Raw genomic sequence first — 14,602 nt, 5'->3', positions numbered from 1 at the left:
GCTCAGGAGACGTACCAGTTTATATGCTGACAATCTCGCATAACGAACGCAACATGTCTTGCTCAGATAACATCTGCCTCTGGAACAATGGGTTACATTTCACGAGGCGTTTGTACAAAGTAAGACAACAGTCCTCTTCCTGCGGCGTGCGCGCGATTTGCAGACTCTGCTCGGGAACATGTTGCCGGAGCGCTGCCGTTTCCAGGGTATCTTTTCATACAGCTGTGGATGTGTAGGAAAACAGCCGCTGGAATGTGTTTATCTTGCTGCTTGCGAGCTAGGTGCATGTTTTTATTGAACAAGTGAAAACATTTTCCTTTCCTGCAAGTGTATCTGACTCATGCTTAGGAAAGGCTATTGACTTAAGTGCCAACCCCTTTTGCAAGGCCCATCATGCCTTACTGTGGCATAGTAGGGAGCCAAACCGTTGGCCACAAACTGTCATCGCCTCCTTGGACCGGGAGCTGAACCTCACACCTTGCCTCGTGGCTTTGGGGAATCTGAACTGCAGGACCCGACTGGAGCATCCCGGTTCTATTTGCTGCTTCAGGATGGGGTTTTAGCCTTATCCCGTCCCTCACTAAGACTGAGAGGAAAACTTGTGCTTATAGAAACGGAGGTAGACCAAGAGGTTTTGACAATCCCACCCCTTGTGTTTTAGAAGTAAGAATGCTAAGGAAAAAGCAGGAACTTGGAGAGAGGCCGATCATTTGGTGGACATTTGGATCTCCCTTGTAAAAACATTTTTGGGTAGGATGAAATGAAATCTAGAGAAACCATTGCAGCCTGAGGCTACGTTTAACTACAGTTTGACAAACCACCACAACAGGTAAGGCAACAAGACCTGTGAAGAACTGGACTAGTCTGATGTAAAGCTTCACCATCCAGTAAACTTATTCTTAGAAACGAGCATTAATTAGAAGGACAGACAGAAGCTAGGCTAGACTGTATCTAGGCTCCTTGATTCAAGGTCCTCAGATTGCTTGCCTTCAACTTGGAGGGACATATTTTAGACCTACTTAAATGGACAACATATGAACCAGTTGAAAACGAGACCTCTTTATAAAACCCAAAAAAGACTGCAAAAAATTAATAAGGTATTTCACTCTCCTCCTTCTGTAGGCTCAAACCGTTTTAGCACTGTCATCCAAACTCATTAGTGCCCTTCCAGTCCCTTGTACAAACCATTACGTGGATATTTGTTTTTACCTTGGGTTTAACGTTTTCAAGCAATGACTGTGGCCGCGTGCCCGCGGAGAGCGGGAATCACCGCAGCGTTTGGGAACGCTGCTTTAACACGTTCTCTGGAGCTGCGTCACGCTACACCACTGCAAAACAGGTGACACACGAGCACGTACATCGTCCTCAGCAGTTCGCATTTTACTGTGCCAACAGAATGACATTTCCAAACCAGGCCAAAAGAAACAGTTAACCTTACATTTTATGTATTTGCCCTTAAAACGCCTCATCTGAGAACAAGACTGATTTTTGTGAAAGGTATTTCCATAAATCGTTAAAAAGTAATCACTCTAAAGATTAGAAAAGCTTAGTCAAAAATCTGTAATATGAACAGTAGGGACAAGCAGGAGTAGTTCTGGTTTTGAAGGAACAGCAACATTCACTACAACTGGGACGGCGTCCACGAGGACAGATGTAACTGACAGTTTGCAGCTCTTCCAAGGAATCTCACAAAAAAAGATTCAACGGCTTATGGACACATCACTCTGCAGTGTGACATGCCACTCCTTTTTAATCAGTCGGGTCTCCACACAAGGTACTGAATATTATTCTATTTACATTCAAAAATAGCATTTTTTTCTCTCTCTTCAGTACATAGTGGGAACGCCTGTAAATTAGTCAGTAGAAAGCCCTCTAGCACAGGTGGAGGACAGCTTTGTTGATCTCTGGGTTTGTCCAGTCGTTTCTGATATCATCCAGGTGATTATCAAAATCTACAAGCGTCTCGTAGGACTTGCTGTCCAAGAGAGATGCAGCGATTCTCTGAGCTTCGGCCCAATCTTCACAAAAATCACTAGGATGTAAAATAACCAGGAATTAAAAGTAATCGCAAAGAAAATCACCACCACCTCATCTACTCTGGAAATTAAGCCACACTCTCTGCAGCGTGGTCACGGTGGTCATACGCTGCCTGGCTGCAGACGCTGGCTGTTCCCTCTTACTACGGCAAAGAACAGCTCTAAAAGCACTGCCAGCCACACCCACCGCCCTACAGCGTCACTCACCACAGCCAAGGCTTTGCCCTTCGCCAGGGAACCTGTTTTTCCCTCGCTGCCCGAACACAAATAAACACTGAAGTTTACTCACACATGCGGGTCCTTGCACCTCCACTTGTTCTCATGAAGCTCATACACGTGGATGGCAGGCTCTACACACTCCATTGTAAACTTGGTGTTATCGACCTGTTGTGCAACAGAAAAACACCACCTTAGTCTCCTCCTCAAGATTCCAAGTAGAGAGATTAAACAAACAAAGTCAGTTTTTACAAACAGGGCACCTGACACTAACTCATCCGCTGTTCTACCTTCAAATGAGCCAAATCTTACATGCTTAAACTGCCAGCATCCTTTGTCACTGCAGCAAGGATGCAAAGCATTGTTTGCTTCATATAAGACATGAGTTTAAGTCGCAGAAGGGGGTCTGAAGTCATAAATACACTGCTCAATCAGTGAAAACTAACTTCGAAATCAAGCGAATCAAGCGAAATCAAACACTTTGCTCAAGCCTCACAAGCAGAGAAGGCCTCCGCTTCCTTTGAGACAGCAGAGCGCTAACCACAGTCCTTCTGTAGACTTACTAAGACCTTCGTTGGCTACAGGTCATTGCATCACTTCCCCAGAGCATTTGGAGGGAAAGAGAAAATTAGTTATTTCACTATTAAAAGAGCTGGAGAATGGCATTTAAATGGCTAGTCCAACACCTCAGCCATAATATTAACAATACAGAAGGGGGGGGACAAAACAAAGTAATTTACCATTATGAGCGCTGTATCGTTAAAGCCCTCTGCAATTCTGGAGGCCACCTTTTCCGCAACCTGGTTTGGACTGCAGCAGAAGGTAAAAGTAACTGTGTTATCTGAACCATGACATTTCAGCTGAAACCAGCAGGAAATATGCTTAAGGAGATGTGAAAATCACACTGCGTGCTTACAAACAGGAACAAGATATCAAGCTGATGCTAGACTCGATTGAAGTCAGAAAGCCAAGAAAACCCCAGCTCCTCTCTCCAGCGCACGATCTGGATCTTAGCTATGCTCAGGCAATGGCTTTTTGAGCAGCAAAATGCTCACTGCAGACTTCATGTGGGACCAACATTTTGCAGCCTCCTACCTTCTTCCGCCTGACCAAAGAGCTCAGCCACCTTTGCCCCAGCAGGCATTTGAAAAAGAAACCAAGTTTCCTCCCCGGTCTGCATTTGAACCTGCTCACTGCCCAGCTTCTCTACCAAAACCAGATTATCTTTTAAAGGAAAACCTTTACCATGTTTCAAAGATGACAATCTCTACATGGTGCCAGTTATCTTCAGAAATGAAATCAGTTTAAAAAACAAAACAAAACAAACAACAAACAAGCCTGTGATATTCTTTCAAACCTCAAAGAGAACAGACAAACTGTATCTCCTCCATAAAAAGGGCTCCAGCAGATTTATTTCCCTTGTAAGGCAAGGACAAACAATGCCCTTCTCCTTGCTAGATACCTCAGCGGTCACAAGTATTCCTTAAAAAACACACTTGAGACTGAAGGATGTACATTAACAAGATAACTGAGGAACAGCATCATACTTTAAACAAGCTGTTTGTATTTATTTTAAGTGCAAGAATGACATACTCTCATTAGTCCCTATACTGGGTTTGTCTAACAGTTACGGGGAAAATATTTGACACACATATCTACAACTATATCGTGGCTCCACAGGAAGGCCCCCTTATTGCTTGCTGTGTAATTTGAGTTAGATGGCAGGGGAAAAAAATAAAAAAAAAGACTAATCCTGAGGAAAATAAGCAGAAAAAGATACCTCTGCTTGACTGACATCATCTTCCATTTCAAGAGCGTCCCTTTACCATGTAAGAAAACGCTTCAGTAAAACTTGGGGACAGTTAAGTAGTTTCAGAAATGACCCAATTCTTGCTAAAGACTTTCCAAAAGATACTCGGAGTCATTTGGGTTTACAAGACATGTACTGCACAAGCAAACACGCCTGCAAATTTTGGCTATTTCCCTGACAACTGTAATTAAACTGGTTGGCAGTCATTCAAATACTGGCCTTTTATAGTATCCACTAAAGAGGAGTGATTCTGGAAAGACTGGGGTTTCTGCACCTGAACAAAGGGCATATCCACCAGCCCCACGAAGACAATGTGAAACCAGATGACAGTTGTCAAAGTTAATCAACACGCACGATTTATGTCGATGATTTTTGTTGGCAGAGTACAAAGTACAACATAAAAGAGCAAACAGAAGGAAATATTGCACCAACACACCTGGCATCTTTCACGCGTTCATTTGCCTGGTAATATCCAGCTATCACGTAGCTATTCTCTTTGCACCAAGAGTCAATCTGAAAGAGTAATTGGAACAATTAAGCTCAGAAAAAAAAAAGAAAAAGAAAAAAAACCCTACAGAATTAAAGAAATCCCATGTCTGTCCTGTAAATAAAACCACAGTTGAAGCATTACAACACTTTTGCCAATTGCTTCTTTAAATATATACATATTTATACGTATTTACGTGCGCACTCGCACACAGAGTTTGGCTAATTTAACTAGCACAGAGAAACCGAACTGAACGTTCTTAGAATGCTGGAAAACATTAATCAAATGGAGCAAAAGAGGAAGACGTTATCTCAGTCAAAGCCTGGCCTAAATTTGAGTGACAGGACTTGTAAAGAGCTTCAGCAACGCTGCCTGGGAGAGGAGACTCGCTCGTACCTATCGCCGTTTGCAGCTATTTTCGGTTAGTGTTCGTTTGACAGACGATAGAAAGCGTTCCCCACGTGGATGTGTGACTGTGCTGCCATTTCAAAAAGAGCCTGTGGATTTTATTTCTAACCTAACATTTCTAGGCTGAAGTGGAAGCATTTTTAACCTTAATAAGCAAATAAATCTTGATGTGAAAGGTAAACGTGAGGCAGAAAAGGTTTGTCCCGATACCATTACTTCAACCCACCCTGTTACAAAAAGGTTTTTGCGATGAAATAGTTTTTCTTTGAGAGTTCACCTGCATGGGTTACTAACTGCTGGAGCAACTTATCAAACAACGTGGGCGGATTCTCCACTCTAAAATCTTTCAGTCAAAACTGAACCCTTTTCTAAAAATACTCTCCAGCTCAGCCAGAAGATAAAGGCTTGATGAAAGAACTATTGGCATAAATTCTCTCATTTCTGTTACAGACACGGTCAGACCAGGCAGCTCCTCCTTAGTTAACACCTGTATGTAAATACTTCAATATATGCATTTATTTGCGTACGATTTACACAACTTTTGAGTTACACAAGTACAGAAGTCTATGTAGTTTTGGTTTATTTGCAAGTGCAGTTTCAGCATGCGCACGCTGCTGTTCTTTCTGCTGGCTCTGAATTCCTCCTGCTGAGTCTGTCTTGCTTTGAAAATACATACATACATATATATATATATATATATATGATGTTTCTCCCTATAATTGAGGATATCGAGTCAGCATAATACAGAGCCCTGAAAAACAGAAGTGGAGAAAGCAGCTAGAATTTTCCTTTGCAGTCCCTAGAGAGCGTGCATCAAAAAAACCTCAACAACGATATTAAAACGGAGCCCAAAAATAAATCTGATGCTGACCTGTCACATCCTGCAAGTCAGATCAATCTCATTTTTAGCAATAATTATAGTATTAGACTGCATAAACAAAGCCATGCAAATAATCCCTCCTCTACAAGGGATGACATGGATTTACGTGGTTTAAAAAGAACCAAAAAGCCACGTAGCCCCACTGTAGAGCTGAGGGCCAACTGCTGTTTCAATTACAAACCCATTTTGAGGGCTTGGGACTAGGGTTTTAATTGTTAGTGGCTTGAAAGCTTGGCATTAAAGCCAGAAGCCGAGACACTAAAATTAATAATAATTAGAAAAAAAAAAAAGAGTCCATCAATTTAAAAATTAAAAACCTTAGTTCTAAATCAATTTTTGTTGCGTACTGAAATGGTCTTTTAAAAAAAAGGAGTATGATTTTTAAGTTCTCAGTTTCCTAAGTGGTAATTAAAAACTGCTTCTGTTAAAAAAAACCCAACAATCTTTTTGGAACTACAGCCGTTTCCACCTGCAATTTCCAAACACTCTCTAACCACGGCACTGTCACCACAGGCAGCCTTAGCATCAATTAGCCCCCGCTATTTTTAGTCACGTCCAGCCCTGATGAGGCCAAGCCAATGAGGGACAAATTACGTCTCGCTTCCACACGGCGCGTGTCGCCCCTGAAAAATCAAAAGCGGCGTTCCCTCCGATCTGCTTCTGCAAGAGGAGCCACCGAAGGCAGGTGGCGGCGGGGTTCGGAGGAGCCCTGGGAGGAGGAAGGCTCTAACCTGCTGCTGGCTGACCGCTCTCCCAGGCGGAGGGGAGCCAGTCATGCCAACGGAGGGGGAAGTGCTGCTTGGTGTGTTGGTTTTCCTTTTTTTTTTTTGAGAAGATGCGGTTGCAAAACCACATCAATTAGCTGAGAAACTCAAAGGCACACACAGAAAAACAAACCCAAAACAAAACAACCCAACCAAAAAACCCATGTGAAACTTAATTTGCCTTTTCTTTAATGACTCCGTTTTTGAAAGGGATTTCAAACGGACAAGGCAATGTGCAAATTAAACGCACGCGCTTCTGCTCTCTCCTCCAGAGCTAAACACCTGCAAGCTCTGCTGCGTGTTTAATAATAAAACCTAGTTTCGTTCATTCCTTGCACCCAGGCTGCTGCTAAAGCACCGCTAATTTTTAGAAGTTACCGCACGGACGCGTCCGTTTGAAAGCGTACCCTCTGTTTTCAGATTACTTCTGGAGACTATCGCTCCTGTTTCATGTTCTGGGATAACTCAGCTCAGAGAAGAGGAGGTGAAACTCATGGGGCTGGGTCTAGAAAACCCTCACGCGTGTGACCAGGCCACGGGCTTGGCCAAGAATCAGCCGTAATTGAACTGGAAGAGAAACAGATCCCTTTGAAACCTGCCAAAGCCTCAAAATCCTTTAGGAATGGAGGCGCTTCGCTACAAAACCGCTCCATTCTGTGAAACGTTGAGTTTCAGCCATGCTCGTCTTGCTGATTTATTCTGTAGCCACGCGTTGTATTGTACAGAACAGGCGAGAGCGCCCTCCTTTTAAACGCTGCACCAATAAAATCCAATTTTCATAGCTACCGTGCCAGTGTTTATTGACACCTTTGCCTTTGTTAAAACAAACAAACAAAAAAACTAGAGCAAAAGGCCCTGGGCTCTTGTCAAACACTGTGTTTTAAAGCTGCCAAGTATCACAGGAGTCATCAAATGTGACTGAAAACCACAATGCATCTTAGCAAGTCCTAATTAACGTGGGAAATGCCAGGGCTTTCCAACCTTTAACATTTTGTATCAAAAACCAAGAGCAAATACGCAAGACAGTGCCATTTCTTTGGCTCCATAACAATCTGCTTACTGTAGATGTGGTAAGATAATTCAGATGTTGCAAGAAACAGGATTTATTTCCTAATAATACAATCCTGTAGCAAGATCTGCACCAGAAAACAACACTGAAGGCCTAAAGTTCACAAAAATTCACCACCACTGACCCTGAAAACAGACGTCTAATTCTGATTTAAAGACAAACCCTACACTAAATGTACTATATATGTTATTTTTCACTTCACTAGCAACTTCCAGTTACTCATTCCCAGAGGAAAAACAAATTACTGTTGTTCAAATAGGTAAAGTCAAGCCCTGCGTACATTAAAGCGATTATAAACAGTATTGTTACATTTCCCCAAGCAGTAACATGAGGAAAACCGTAAGCAGGAAATTATTATGCTAGTAGCACACATATCTGTGTAACTCCTACACTGTTACGCTGGTGTAAGTATATTTCAGACTGACAAATCTTGCTCCACAGCAATATGGCAAACCTGAATGGGCAGGGCTCAGGCTCAGCCCCCATTCCTGTGCCTCTGGCTGCGTTTAATCATACCCAGGCTTCAGAAAGATCTCAACATCACCTCAGCCGGAGAAAACAGGAATTTGTTTACAAATAACTATTTTTTGATGAAGTAATCTATTAAATGAAGGGAAATATTTAGGGCAAGAAGTCTGCAACAATCAGAAACGAGCTGGTTTTTTTTACAGGTACCAAAACCAGATGGATTTTCTTCTGTTGATAATGACAAGTCTTTAAAGAGATAGAAAAGTCCACAGCTCGGATCACACCCAGGTCTCACTTTAGCAGCAGCCATGTCTACTGTGACGGTGCCAAAGCACTTTGCCTCCTGGTTTGCACCAGCCCACCCCAACTCCCCATTACAATAAAATCTGAGCATGTTTCACTCCCTCCATCTTCTGGTTTTGCCAAAGGGGCTCTCCCCAAACACCAGGTAGAAGGGAGCGGCGCCCCACTGCTCCTGGTTCATGACCAGGGAGGTGAGACTAGAAAATGTCAGCTCTATGGTCCTGACACCGTTCTCACCCTGCCTATGCAATGACAGGGGTGACCATGGATTATCCCATGACGACTTACTGCAAGACTCTTCTGCAGCGGTGTGCGAGGGATGGAATATTGTCACGCTGAGTGCTCAGCTGCCCCCGGTTTGCTAACCAACAGGGAGCTTGTGGCACACCGAGTGAGATTTCAAACCCAAGCCAGACCTGCACTATGAAGAGACTGTTTTTTTTTTTCCTATTTAGGCTAACGGTTTCAATAAATCGGGAAAGTACACCAAGATGGATTAAGAAATATGTACTTATAGGCATCTATACACTCAACCTTGGAGACAAGCCTGCCCTTTGCCAAGTAGCTGATACTGCTTTTAAGTGCCCTAAATCGAAGACTGAGGGGGGATCTCATCAATGCTTATAAATATCTGAAGGGTGGATGTCAGGAGGATGGGACCAGAGTCTTTTCAGTGGTGCCCAACAACAGGACAAGGGTCAACAGGCACTAGTTGGAACATGGGAAGTTCCACCTAAACATGAAGAAAAACCCCTTCCCTGTGCGGGTGCCAGAGCAGGGGCACAGGCTGCCCAGAGAGGCTGTGGGGTCCCTTCCCTGGGAACATTCACACCCTGCCTGGACGCGGCCCTGTGCCCCTGATCTGGGGGTGCCTGCTCACGCAGGGGGTGGGATGGGATGAGCTCCAGAGGTCCCTTCCAACTGCCACCATTCTGTGATTCTGTAAAGGTAAGCTGGGAAAAGCTCTCCTGTCAAATAAGTGCATTCCCTCTGGGAGTTATTCAGGGATAATGACACCAATATGACTAGCAGTTTCACCCCACTGAAAAATAAATTAGACAAAACTACACAGCTCTGTAGTTTTCTGCAGCAGAAATCCCTACAGCAGACAGGTCTCGGGGGGCAGGAGTGGGGGGATTCCCACTCTGGAAAGACTCTGCTCACCCCACAGACTCAGCTACCGCTACTGCTAGTGCAGGGCTGTCAGGGCTACACCCTGCAGTGACCACAGCGCCCCCGGTCCCCCCCAACCCGGCCGCTCCCCCGAGCCCAGCCGGGGCCTGGAGCCCAGTCTCCCCCTGCCCAGTCCTCGACCCCCGGCCCAAGGAAAGGCCCGCGGCCTTACCAGGGTGAGGGCCACCTCCAGCATGGGCGCCAGGGCCAGGGTGCCGTGGAACAGCGGGATGCAGTCCACGAAGAGCGAGGGGGGGCCGGCCTGGTCGCGGCGTGGGGCACCCGACGGCCTTTCAGCCACCAGCAGCCCGTTCACGGCGCAGTGCGGATATTTAGCGCCGTGTAACACCATCTTACAGTAGGCCTGGGTGGTCAGCTTCATCCTGCCGCGGCAGGGCCCCGCTCCCGGTCCCGGTGCCGGCCCCGCTCCCGGTCCCGGTGCCGGTGCCGCCGCCTCCCCTCAGGCCGCCCGGCCGCCAACTGTCGCTAAACGCCGCCAAGCGCTGCCGCCACTGTCGTAAAAAGCAAAGGAGAGACCGTCCGACCACATCCCATCAGCCCCTTCGGGGAGGGCGGGAGGAGGCGCTCCTTTACGGCTTCTTGCTCTCCCTGCGTATCCCGGCGTGCACCGCGCTTCCGGTTGGCGGCTCCTTCCGGTCGCAGCCCGGCGTAGAGGACGGTCGCCAGGTCGTTGGGCCGCGGAAGCCGGGAGGGGGGCGAGGGGACATGGGGGGCGCAGGGACCCTCCCGCCGCGGCCCGGGGGGCGGCCCGGGTCGGTGCGGGAGCGCTGCGACAGCGCTACGGCCTTTTCCCTTCCCCTCGAAGGGGGCCTCGGCGCTGTCCCGCATCGGTTTGGCGTCATATCGCCGGTGTGACGTCACGCCTGGCGGGTGCGAGGCGCCACCGCCGAGGGTAGCACCTTGTGTGTGTGGGGAGGCTCCACGCCAAGGTCAGGCATGGGCCGCGGGCTCCGCGCTCGCCTTGGGGCGGGGCGGGGAGGTGTGGTGTGGTTAGTCGAGATCAAGGTTTTTAAGCTGAGCTTAGGGGCCTGTGAGAAACCCGTGTCCTGGTGCTGATGTGCCGCTCCCGCGAGCCTTGGCGTGGGCACACGGGTCTGCGGGAGAAGCTGTTAGCTGGGTGTCAGCCCTTCCCTCTGAGCTGCGGGTGTCTTTCATCACTGGAACGTCTCTTCAGCAGATGCAAGATGTGCTTAGGCTCGGCTTGCCTGGGTCTCCTGCCCCAGGAACGACTTATTACTGAGCAAAAGCATCCTGGAAGGCTGACTTGAACATGAGAGTGCCTTTGGGCTAAAATACAGGAGGCTGTGGGAAGAAAGCAGGGAGAGGAAAGCTCGCCCAAGTAGCTGTAGTGGGAAGATGCCCCTAAAACGGCCGGAGCAGTTCCGTGTGATGTGCTGCTCTTCAGAGAAGGGACAAGAAACCTCTAGGCTGTCTTTTTTAACACAGACAAGCAGAAAAATGGTGTTATTTCACCTTTGTACATTTGATGTCTTCACCTGACACTGGCTTACCTGCTGCTGTTTTGTCCCAGCAGGATGTTGGCTTCAAGGGCATTCAGCCTCATTGGGAAGAGAGCCATTTCCACCTCCATCTGCCTGAGAGCGCATGGACACGGTAGGTGGCAGCTGCTTTGGTTTTTTTAGTAAGGACGGTAAAATGAGTGCGTGAGAGGAAGAACACAAAAAGCTGCTGCTGGGTAAGGAAAGAACTGGGAGAGAGGGGGTTTGGCGAGGCTGGTGCCATGCCCGGTGGCAGGAGAGGTGTTGGAGCGGCCTGTGCCAGCAGGTGGCATCGCGGAGGAGCAGGCAGGGGAGGCGGCAGGAGCCGAGGCCCAGGCAGAAACAAGGTGGGGAAATGTATAGAGGCCTTCCAGGTGTTTGGTAGGGGAGGTGATCGGTGTGACAGCCAGAAAGAGATGGCCGAGACATTAATAAAGTAACTTTGGGTGTTACCTTTCATGTAGATCCTCCTCCTGCGTTGTTCTTACGATCTTAAAATAGCACCCTCATTAAGTATTCTCTCTCTCTCTCGCCCCCTGATGAATGCTTTATCTGGAAGCCTTTTCCTTCCAGGATTTCTTAACCATCATCACGTTTTTGACTGAGCTGTTGGGTTTTTTTGTATTGTAACCAGTAGGGGGTTTTTGTGCAGGAGTCGCAAGCTTGAACGGCTGTCTCTTGTGTTCCCTTGTGCAGCTGGTGTTGTCAAAGCAGAGGATTTCAGCCTCCCAGCCTACGTCGACCGCCGTGATGTTCCCCTGCCTGAAGTGGCCTTTGTAAGGGATCTCTCTGCTCAGCAGAAGGCGCTGAAAGAGAAGGAAAAGGCGTCTTGGACTGCTCTGTCCGTTGATGAGAAAGTTGAATGTAGGTAACGGGGCCTTTAAGTAACCCTACAACTAGATACAGTGCGGTCCGATCCGTTCCGCGTTCGTTATTCATGACTTTTACTAGAAAGATGGCCGCGAGTGGTGGCTGCTGAGGCAGCTGTTAAACCCTGCTCGTTCCAGCGGTTCTGCGAGCGGAGCCGTGAAGGAGCTTTGTTAATCACGAGGGAGCTCCTTGTGCGGACACAAGTGGAGATGGGTGGTTTGTGCTCTTGGGATCCTTGGTGCTGTTTCAGAAAGGTAGAAGCACCTGCCATGGTGTCTGTTAGGTGCCTGAGGTCAAGGTCAGCAATTTTTAACTCTTCTAGAAAACAAATAATAATTACATTTAATATGTTTCCTGATTCCCATCTGCTTTCAACAAGCCAGAAGAAAACCTCTTTGTCACAACGACATGCAGTTGTTGGTCCAGCTGAGTAAAACAAGCCCCGTGTATTTGAACGTTAATGACCACTGACTTTGGCATTACCAAATTTCAGCGAATTGAAGTGCCGGGCGCGTGTTCCGACTTGCGAATAAAGCTGCGTCGTCTTCTCTAACTGCCCTCGTGGACGCAAGTGCGAACCTGAGCGGGGGACGGTGCTCTGTCCGCCCGTGTCAAACGGAGAAGGCTTAAGCTTCTTCTGGGTACTGCTCAAATATTCATAAGGACTCTCCAAATGCAGTTCTGAACCTCAGGATCCCGTGGGCCTCAGTGGCAAAGCTGAGGGAAAAGCTTTTTGAGCCACCAGTGTTCCCATTGAAATGGCTTGTGCCAGGAAGGTTTATGGTCAATAACTGCGTTGGGAATTGGAGGGAAGGAGGGAGAGCTCCCTTTCTCCTCCTGTAATGCACCTTTTGCGCAAGTTTACAATAAGCTATAAAATGGAGACTAAAGCTGACCTGGTGGGGGGTGAAACACGTGTGGGGATGGTGAAACGCGACTCATTGACTTTGGCACAAGTGCCTTGGTCTTGGCATGGGCGAGGCCGGCGAGTTCAGAAGCTCTTTTAACATCTTGTCCCCTTTGGTCAGCTTTAGGCTTTGGTCGCCTCCCTCTGGAGGGCGGCGTGTTACCCGTGAGTTGCAGGAAAAGTAAAAGGAAATGATTTGATGCTTTTAAAACTTTTTTTTTCTCCAGTGTACCGTATCAAATTTAACGAGACCTATGCAGAAATGAACAGAGGATCGAACGAATGGAAGACCGTCCTCGGTGGAGTGCTGTTCTTTCTTGGCGTAACCGGTATCATCCTCATTTGGCAGAAACGTTATAGTAAGTAAATGCCGTACGGTGTTACCTCTTGACTGAAGAGCAAGATCGATTGATACCTGATGGGAAATTGGAGAAGTCTCTGCTCCAGGGGGTCGGAATGGTATATGGAACAGCCGTGCCGGTGACCTCCTGGCAGGTGCTGTTGGTTAGTCTCTGAAAACTCAATTCTGGAGTTGTAACTTCACATAGATCAGCGGGTACGTAGCATAAATATTCAGGAAGCTGCCTTGTAGGAAGGTGAAGGTGGTGGAGAGAGCTTTGCCGGGAGGGAAGGAAAGGAAGGGGAAAGAGTAGTGATAATGCTAATGATCCCAGAGCTTCCCCTCCCTGTGAAACCTGCTGTCGCAAAGGCTTATTGCCGCCTTGGTGGTAAAGGCTTGGGTTTCTGCCGCGTTTGGCTGCCTTCCCCGTGAACGATCCGACCTCGAGGGAGCCCTCTGGCTGCCGTGAGGCTGAGCTCGCAGTTACACGGGCTGCCCTCCGTCTTGAGGCTTCCCCTGCTCGCGGCGAGAGCAGGACAGGCTGTTGTCTCGGTACGCGCCTCTGCTGGTGAACGAAACGGGTAGAGAATTGATGTGGGAATCTGGGCTGAGCTGAACGCTTAGAAATGGATGTAGGGAACGGAGGGTCGAAGGGATGATGGTGAAGCTGGTGGCTTCGGGGCGGGGGGGAAAAGCTTTTCCTTAGTGAAGCTTGTACCTCGGTTCCCAACTTGCTCGTTCTGTATCGCGACGTAATTCCGCCTGCCGTTGCATTGCAGTGTACGGCCCTATTCCGCACACCTTCTCTGACGAGTGGCTGTCGATGCAGACCAAGAGAATGTTGGACATGCGGATTAATCCCGTGGAGGGCATCTCTTCCCAGTGGGATTTTGAGAAGAACGAATGGAAGAAATGAAGCAACTCAGTGGAACCTGCTCTGCTTGAATATGAAATGATTCCATCACCTGTGTGTGACCTCGTTGCTTATGTACTGGAACAACCTCTCCACCTACATAGATGCTAATAAATGTCTGGTTAACTTGAAAGTTGCCTTTTATTGGTCTTCAAATGCCTTTTGTTGTGATGGTAGTGCAGGTTGACGGCCAGAGCTTTCCCAGATAGTCTTGGTGTGTTGACAGCGTTATTTGCTTAAAGGCAACGTTTCTGGGGCGCAGCCGGCAGATCCCGTGGCGCAGAGGTCTGAGCTACACGTAAGGTAAACAGATCCCAGCTCCTGCGGAGGCTTGGCGTCCCATAACTGCTCCAAAAATAGCACGTGGGCGCTCCAAAAGGCAGCGGCGCAAGTCAAACTGCGCAGGTTGTGCGGCGGGGATCAGCGCTGCTCCGTCCG

The 14,602-nt window shown here is 47.7% G+C and overlaps 2 protein-coding genes across 2 annotated transcripts; one reads left to right on the top strand and one right to left on the bottom strand.

Annotated features, from left to right (window-relative positions):
* Nucleotides 1–1,359: 1,359 nt before the first annotated feature.
* Nucleotides 1,360–10,161, bottom strand: EMC8 (ER membrane protein complex subunit 8). The gene is made up of 5 exons (XM_064459701.1): nucleotides 9,787–10,161; nucleotides 4,499–4,575; nucleotides 2,993–3,062; nucleotides 2,326–2,420; nucleotides 1,360–2,032 (listed from the first exon to the last, which is right to left on the bottom strand). Exons 1-5 carry the CDS (start codon nucleotides 9,994–9,996, stop codon nucleotides 1,873–1,875), a joined length of 612 nt encoding a protein of 203 aa, XP_064315771.1. The 5' UTR covers nucleotides 9,997–10,161; the 3' UTR covers nucleotides 1,360–1,872.
* LOC104045199 (cytochrome c oxidase subunit 4 isoform 1, mitochondrial) lies at nucleotides 10,158–14,297 on the top strand. The gene is made up of 5 exons (XM_064459702.1): nucleotides 10,158–10,301; nucleotides 11,170–11,249; nucleotides 11,831–11,998; nucleotides 13,139–13,270; nucleotides 14,031–14,297. Exons 2-5 carry the CDS (start codon nucleotides 11,171–11,173, stop codon nucleotides 14,165–14,167), a joined length of 516 nt encoding a protein of 171 aa, XP_064315772.1. The 5' UTR covers nucleotides 10,158–10,301; nucleotide 11,170; the 3' UTR covers nucleotides 14,168–14,297.
* Nucleotides 14,298–14,602: the final 305 nt, after the last annotated feature.

This window comes from Phalacrocorax carbo, chromosome 8, assembly GCF_963921805.1.
Source record: "Phalacrocorax carbo chromosome 8, bPhaCar2.1, whole genome shotgun sequence".
Taxonomy (NCBI): domain Eukaryota; kingdom Metazoa; phylum Chordata; class Aves; order Suliformes; family Phalacrocoracidae; genus Phalacrocorax; species Phalacrocorax carbo.
The sequence above is the reverse complement of the archived record's forward strand: the minus strand, read 5'-3'. Positions and strand labels throughout refer to the sequence as shown.

What these genes read in the sequence shown, in the direction of transcription:
- EMC8 (XM_064459701.1), bottom strand. Translation starts at nt 9,996, where the DNA reads ATGAAGCTGACCACCCAGGCCTACTGTAAGATGGTGTTACACGGCGCT. An exon ending in ACGATACAGCGCTCATAATG is followed by an intron (nt 2,421 to 2,992) that starts GTAAATTACTTT and finishes GTTGCACAACAG; the next exon opens with GTCGATAACACCAAGTTTAC. An exon ending in AGGTGCAAGGACCCGCATGT is followed by an intron (nt 2,033 to 2,325) that starts GTGAGTAAACTT and finishes TTTACATCCTAG; the next exon opens with TGATTTTTGTGAAGATTGGG.
- LOC104045199 (XM_064459702.1), top strand. Translation starts at nt 11,171, where the DNA reads ATGTTGGCTTCAAGGGCATTCAGCCTCATTGGGAAGAGAGCCATTTCC. An exon ending in CCTGAGAGCGCATGGACACG is followed by an intron (nt 11,250 to 11,830) that starts GTAGGTGGCAGC and finishes TCCCTTGTGCAG; the next exon opens with CTGGTGTTGTCAAAGCAGAG. An exon ending in CGTTGATGAGAAAGTTGAAT is followed by an intron (nt 11,999 to 13,138) that starts GTAGGTAACGGG and finishes TTTTTTCTCCAG; the next exon opens with TGTACCGTATCAAATTTAAC.